This window comes from Pinus tabuliformis, chromosome J (genome assembly GCF_031772625.1).
Source record: "Pinus tabuliformis cultivar Carrire ecotype Pingquan chromosome J, CPIR1, whole genome shotgun sequence".
Taxonomy (NCBI): domain Eukaryota; kingdom Viridiplantae; phylum Streptophyta; class Pinopsida; order Pinales; family Pinaceae; genus Pinus; species Pinus tabuliformis.
The window spans coordinates 133,410,719-133,417,126 of record NC_142295.1 but is presented as its reverse complement, the minus strand read 5'-3'; the positions used below and the strand labels follow the sequence as shown (position 1 = coordinate 133,417,126).

At 35.7% G+C, this 6,408-nt stretch overlaps 1 protein-coding gene across 1 annotated transcript; it reads left to right on the top strand.

Moving 5' to 3' along the window:
* Nucleotides 1-1,598: 1,598 nt before the first annotated feature.
* On the top strand, nucleotides 1,599-3,711 carry LOC149225980 (putative eukaryotic translation initiation factor 5-1). The gene is given in 2 exon segments (XM_089377361.1): nucleotides 1,599-2,650; nucleotides 2,653-3,711. Coding segments are annotated over 2 exon segments (1,452 nt in total). The 5' UTR covers nucleotides 1,599-2,016; the 3' UTR covers nucleotides 3,471-3,711.
* Nucleotides 3,712-6,408: the final 2,697 nt, after the last annotated feature.

Here is a 6,408-nt window from a genome sequence, read left to right as displayed (position 1 = left end):
TTTGGCTTTAGTTTCTTTATGAGCCTGTAATTATAATCGTAGGCATATTATGTGGTTCAGATGTCTGTTGCTGCTAATGTAAGTATTCTTTAGGGTTTTTTTGGGTTATGCTATTGTAAGTATTTCCTTGGTGACTTTTGGGTTATGTTACTTGCTTGATAAAAGTAACTCTTCTATTACTATCTCATGTCATTTTGTTCCCTGTATTTTGACAATTTCAGTTATCTTTCTTTTAGATTTAATTTGTGTCAGTACATTTCACTCAACGTTTTAACATTGCAATATGTCAAGCCATTGGTTTATAGTGTTGGTTAATTTGGATACCTGTTTTGGACACAATCACTAGCCATTTTAGCTATTGCTTATTGTTTCGATGCAGTTATTTAGCCCCTTGGGTATGCGCTTAGAACTCATCATAAGGTGATGATGGCATTAATAGTATTCTTATTCATTCTCACACGTATTCAATGCATTACATGATTATGGTCTGTTAACCTAATTATAATTCGAGTCCTTGTCTCACTCGAAGTATATTTGTTTTCACTCTCAAGACTAGTTGAATTTGATATTCAAGAAGGTTTACAGAGAACCAACATTGCAATTATGGTTCCTGTTTTTGGTTTATTTAATCTGTTATCCATTAGCTTATGGAGGTTTTGTGTTATTCGTATATTAAGAATGCTCTGTTGATGTATTTCCTCCTATTCTTAAAACTGCAAGATGAGAATTAAACAGTTAATGCAATGAAGTTATTGAAAGATTAGACAATATATACAATTTCCTATGTTAATTCTCTTCATAACCTGTACTATGGAGATAGTTGGACATAGTTCTGTTTGTATGGCATTGTTAAGGATGCTAATGTTGACATGAAAATCCTTGTTATTCTTAAAATTGTGAGGTGTAGGGAAAATTGGCATTAATTTCTTTAGAATGATATGTCGATTTCAAAAATTCTTTTTATTTCTGAAACTGTATGGTGGGAATCAATCAGTTAAGGGAATGATGTGATTGAAAGATGAGGCAAAATATAGGATGCCCTACTTTAACACTCTTCATCATACTCACTACAGAAATAAATGGGCACATTTCTTTCTGTATGGTATAGTTTAAGGATGCTCTGTTGATCTGAACAGATCCTGCTATTCCTATAAATGTAAGGTGGGAATGGGAGGATTAGGGGAATGAAATTAGTGAACAATCAGGCAAAATATCAAATATTGTCAATTTGATAATGTAGAAATGAATGATTGTCTGCTATAATGTGGATTGTCCAGATTTTTTGACTCTATGTTGAAACTTGTTACGTTGATTGCTCTCTCTGCATCGCAGGCATCTCTGAGTTCTGCATCTTTTGCTAAATTCTGAATTGTCTAGATTTTTTCTTACTGTCTAAATTTGTCACATATCTTTTATCTTCATCCAACTTGCATCCATTATTGCCCACATGTGAAATCTATAAACAAATTCTTATGACATTGTCTGTGATCCCTTTTGTCGTATTTTAATGTTATGATTTTTTTATATTATCATTTGTGATTTATATGGAATTGTACTGTCAGGTTTTTATAATTCATGGCTAATCTTTTTCAGCACTTGTATGGTCCAGATTTCAAGTTGAGTCCTATCGGTTGTCAATCGCATTCAAAGTGGAGGGCGTACAGGTTGAATATTCTTTTATGTCTGAAGCTGTTTGTTCATATTTGGGGCTGATTGGGCTGCTTGGCGAATACTGTCCTACATCAAAGAAAAGAATAAACAGCTTCGTCTTTGTAGCAAAAAATTTTGGCTGTATGCAGCCAAAGCCAAGTCAGAAGTCGAGGTTGATTTGGGTTTGCAGTTGGATGCACCCATTTTTCCACGTGCAAGGTGGAGTGTTAAAACATCATAGAGAGTCCCTTTTCCCGGCAGGCATTTGGTGGCCTTTTACATACTCTAGTATCTAACTCTTGATAGAAACGGTTCTTCAAAATCCAAATTCACTCTTGCCTTCCACTTAATCACTGATTAGAAAATATGGCTCTTCTAAATATTGGCGAGGGCAACAAAGATGATGCCTTTTACAGGTATAAGATGCCTAAGCTGATTACAAAAATTGAGGGACGAGGTAATGGCATAAAGACAAATCTTGTCAATATGGTAGATGTGGCTAAAGCTCTTGCCAGACCCCCTTCATATACAACAAAGTATTTCGGCTGTGAACTGGGTGCGCAATCAAAGTTTGATGAAAAATCTGGGACTGCTCTTGTCAATGGTGCTCATGATAGTGCTAAACTTGTAGCTTTGTTGGAGATTTTTATCAAGAAGTATGTGCAGTGCTATGGATGTGGCAATCCTGAGACAGAGATCCTTATTTCAAAAACGCAAATGATTTCACTGAAGTGTGCTGCATGTGGATATGTTTCAGATGTTGATATGAGGGACAAGCTTACTACGTTTATTTTGAAGAATCCGCCAGAGCAGAAGAAGGGAGGCAAAGATAAGAAGGCCATGAGAAGAGCAGAAAAGGAACGTTTGAAAGCAGGAGAGGCTATTGATGAAGAAGCTAAAAAATCCAAGAAAGAATCCAAGAAAAAGGGCCACGAGGTTGCATCCAAGGTTGCTAAGAAGAAAACTAGTTCTGACGAAGACCGTTCTCCTCCGGAAGCCATGTTGATGAAAACGAGGAGCTGGATGAGAATGATGATGTGCAATGGGCTACTGATACTTCTATTGAAGCCGCACAACAGCGTATCAGAGAGCAGTTGACAGCTGCTACAAGTGAAATGGTCATGTTGGACAGCCAGGAAGAACAAAAGTCTAAGTCACCAAAGAAGCCTTCAGGCAAGAATGAAAAGGTTGAGCTTGATAAGAAATCTCAAGCTGAAAACGGTGATGGGGTGTCTGAGAAGCCCGTCAAGAATGAAAAGGGTGAACTTGATAACAAAACTCAAGCTGAAAACGGTGATGAGGTATTTGAGAAGCCCATTCAACAGGATATTGAGGAGGAGACTGTTCTGACCAAATTGAACACATTGAGCATTCATGATGAGCTTCTCCTTGCTTTCAAGGAGCGCTTGAAGATTGGAGATTCTCCGAAACAATTACAATCCTACATACAATCTTCAAATGGTTCTCCACAGGAAATCATGAATGCCTATTTTGAAGCTCTTTTTGAGGGCGTTGGAAGAGGATTTTCAAAAGAGGCAGTTATGAAGAAAGGCTATTTATCCAGAGTTGTTCAAGATGAAAATTCTCAGTCGATGCTGCTTGGTGCTATTGAGGCATTTTGTAACCATGCACGAGCTGAAGCGGTCAAAGAGGTTGCTTTAGTTCTTAAAGTTTTATATGATGAGGACATCTTGGAGGAAGACATCATTTTCCAATGGTTTGATAAAGGTTCAGCTGGAAACACCTCACAAATGTGGAAAAATGTTAAACCATTTGTTGAGTGGCTGAAGAGTGCCGAGGCTGAATCAGATGAAGAATAAGTCTTTATCCTCTTTGGAAAGTTACCTGCATTCTAGGAATCTTAGGCTGAATCAGATGAAGAATAAGTCTTTATCCTCTTTGGAAAGTTACCTGCATTCTAGGAATCTTACAGTACTGCTAGGAACTTATGATTCTCCAATATAAGGCTGAGTACTGAAGCTACGAGTGATATATGACGTTTATATATTTGAGTATTTGCTGTGCTATCATGAGTGATATAACGTTCATATATTTTCAGTATTTGGTGTGCTATCATGATTGATATTTTGTTTTACAGGTTTGTATGTTTGGTTTATGGAGTTGAATAGATAGGAACCTGCATTCGATATATTTTTAGTTTTTGGTGTTGAATAAGTTGGAAAGCATTGTATATTTTTACACGTTTTCAATGGCTTGTTTCTGTTTATTTAAGTTTTATTGTTCCATTGGTTAAAATCAAATTTGTTGGTTATATGTTAGTAGGTGTTTTTTTTGGAAAAATAATATATTTTAAAATTTCTTTTTTGATGAATTGTTACTTTGGGTTAAAATAAAGATTATTTTGGTTGGTGAAGCTGCCTGGTAGGGGAACAGTATTAAAAATGGTCTAACTTGGTTTTTAGGATTTGGATTGTATATGTTGAGTTGTTTGGGAGTGAGATGATAGGTATTCTATTGTCTTTGTCTCTCTGGTGGATTTGTTACAGTTTTGGTCTGGTACTATTTTTAATTTATTAAAAAATAACTCGTGATACGTGGCTTTCAACGTGCTGTCAATAATATGTTATTGGAATCATATGATATTAGAAAGCATGTTACTAGAAAGTAAGTTTATTATGAGATTAAAAATGTAAAAGCATATTTGCAGTTCGAATTTCACACACTCGTAGCGTGGCTTTGCACCAGTGGAGCCACATGTATATCAGCCAGGATTACTTATGTTACTAGAAAGTATTATGAGATAAAAAATGTAAAAGCATATTTGCAGTTCGTATTTCACACACTCGAATCGTGGTTTTTCACCAGTGGAACTACATGTATATCAATCAAGTAAAATCAGGATTACTTGTGTTGCATGTCAACCACATTTATTTCATACACTCGAATCGTGGCTTTGCGCCAGTGGAACCACATACGAAAGATACCAAATTAAAAAGAAAAAGTAGGTAAAATATGTGATTTAATATAAATGGAAAATTACACAAAAAGCAAAAGTAGGTAAAATATAAGATTAATTATAAATGGAAAATTACACAAATGTGATAGAAACATAAGTATTAAAACTATTTCGTGGGAGTAGGTAAAACTGAGACGGAAAATTACCCAATGTAAAAGGGAGGATCTAAGAAAAGTGTATGGGAGTGGGTTAAATATAGATGGAAAATTATCCAATCAAAAAGTGAAAATAAGTTTTCACAAATGTTGAACAATAGGTGTTATTGTTGGCATAAGTGATTGCTTTCAACTTCTGCACTATTCAAGTAATCAGCATTGCCTTTAACTTCTGCACTATTCAAGTAATCAGCATTGCCTTCTTCTGCAATATTCAAGTAATCAGCATTGCCTTTAACTTCTGCACTATTCAAGTAATCAGCATTGCCTTTATCTTCTGCGATATTCAAGTAATCAGCATTGGTGAATTAGAATATTCAAATTAGCCAGCATTGCTTTCAAATTCTTCCCTATTCAAGTAATCAGCATTGTCTTCTGCAATATTCAAGTAATCAGCATTGGTGAATTAGAATATTCAAATTAGCCAGCATTGCTTTCATATTCTTCCCTATTCAAGTAATCAGCATTGGTGAATTAGAATTTCCAAATTAGCCAGCATTGCCTTTAACTTCTGCACTATTCAAGTAATCTGCATTGGTGATTTAGAATTTCCAAATTAGCCACCATTTCAAGTAATCAGCATTGCCTTTAACTTCTGCACTATTCAAGTAATCAGCATTGGTGAATTAGACTATCCAAATTAGCCAGCATTGCCTTCAACTTCTGCACTATTCAAGTAATCAGCATTTGTGAATTAGAATTTCCAAATTAGCCAGCATTGCCTTCAACTTCTGCACTATTCACTATTCAAGTAATCTGCATTAGTGAATTAGAATTTACAAATTAGCCACCATTTGAGTTAGATAAGGTTGAAATGTCTAATGCCATTAAACATATGAATTTGGATTGAATATAGCTTTAAACCTATGAATTTGATTGAATGTAATTGTTGGCACAAGTGATTGCTTTCAGTTTCTGCACTGTTCAAGTAATCGACATTGGTGAATTGGAATTTCCAAACTAGTCACAATTTGAGTATAGATAAACTATGAATTTGAACCAGAAGGTGTTGCATTGTGTCTTCCCATTCTTTGATTTGGTTTTCAAGCCCCTTCCATTTGGTTTTCAAACGGGACTTGAGTGCCCTTTGCATATCTAAAAGCTAGTATCAAGAGCAAAAGACACTTCAACATAGAAAAGTGGGTTGTTTTCAAATGGGACTCGAGTGCCCTTTGCAATTTGAGTATAGATAAACTATGAATTTGAACCAGAAGGTGTTGCATTGTGTCTTCCCATTCTTCGATTTGGTTTTCAAGTCCCTTCCATTTGGTTTTCAAACGGGACTTGAGTGCCCTTTGCATATCTAAAAGCTAGTATCAAGAGCAAAAGACACTTCAACATAGAAAAGTTGGTTTTCAAATGGGGCTTGAGTGCCCTTTGCAATTTGAGTATAGATAAACTATGAATTTGAACCAGAAGGTGTTTGTTTTCAAATGGGGCTTGAGTGCCCTTTGCAATTTGAGTATAGATAAACTATGAATTTGAACCAGAAGGTGTTGCATTGTGTCTTTCCATTCTTCGATTTGGTTTTCAAGTCCCTTCCGACTTGAGTGCCCTTTGCATATCTAAACCAGAAGGTGTTCGATTTGGTTTTCAAGTCCCTTCCGACTTGAGTGCCCTTTGCAT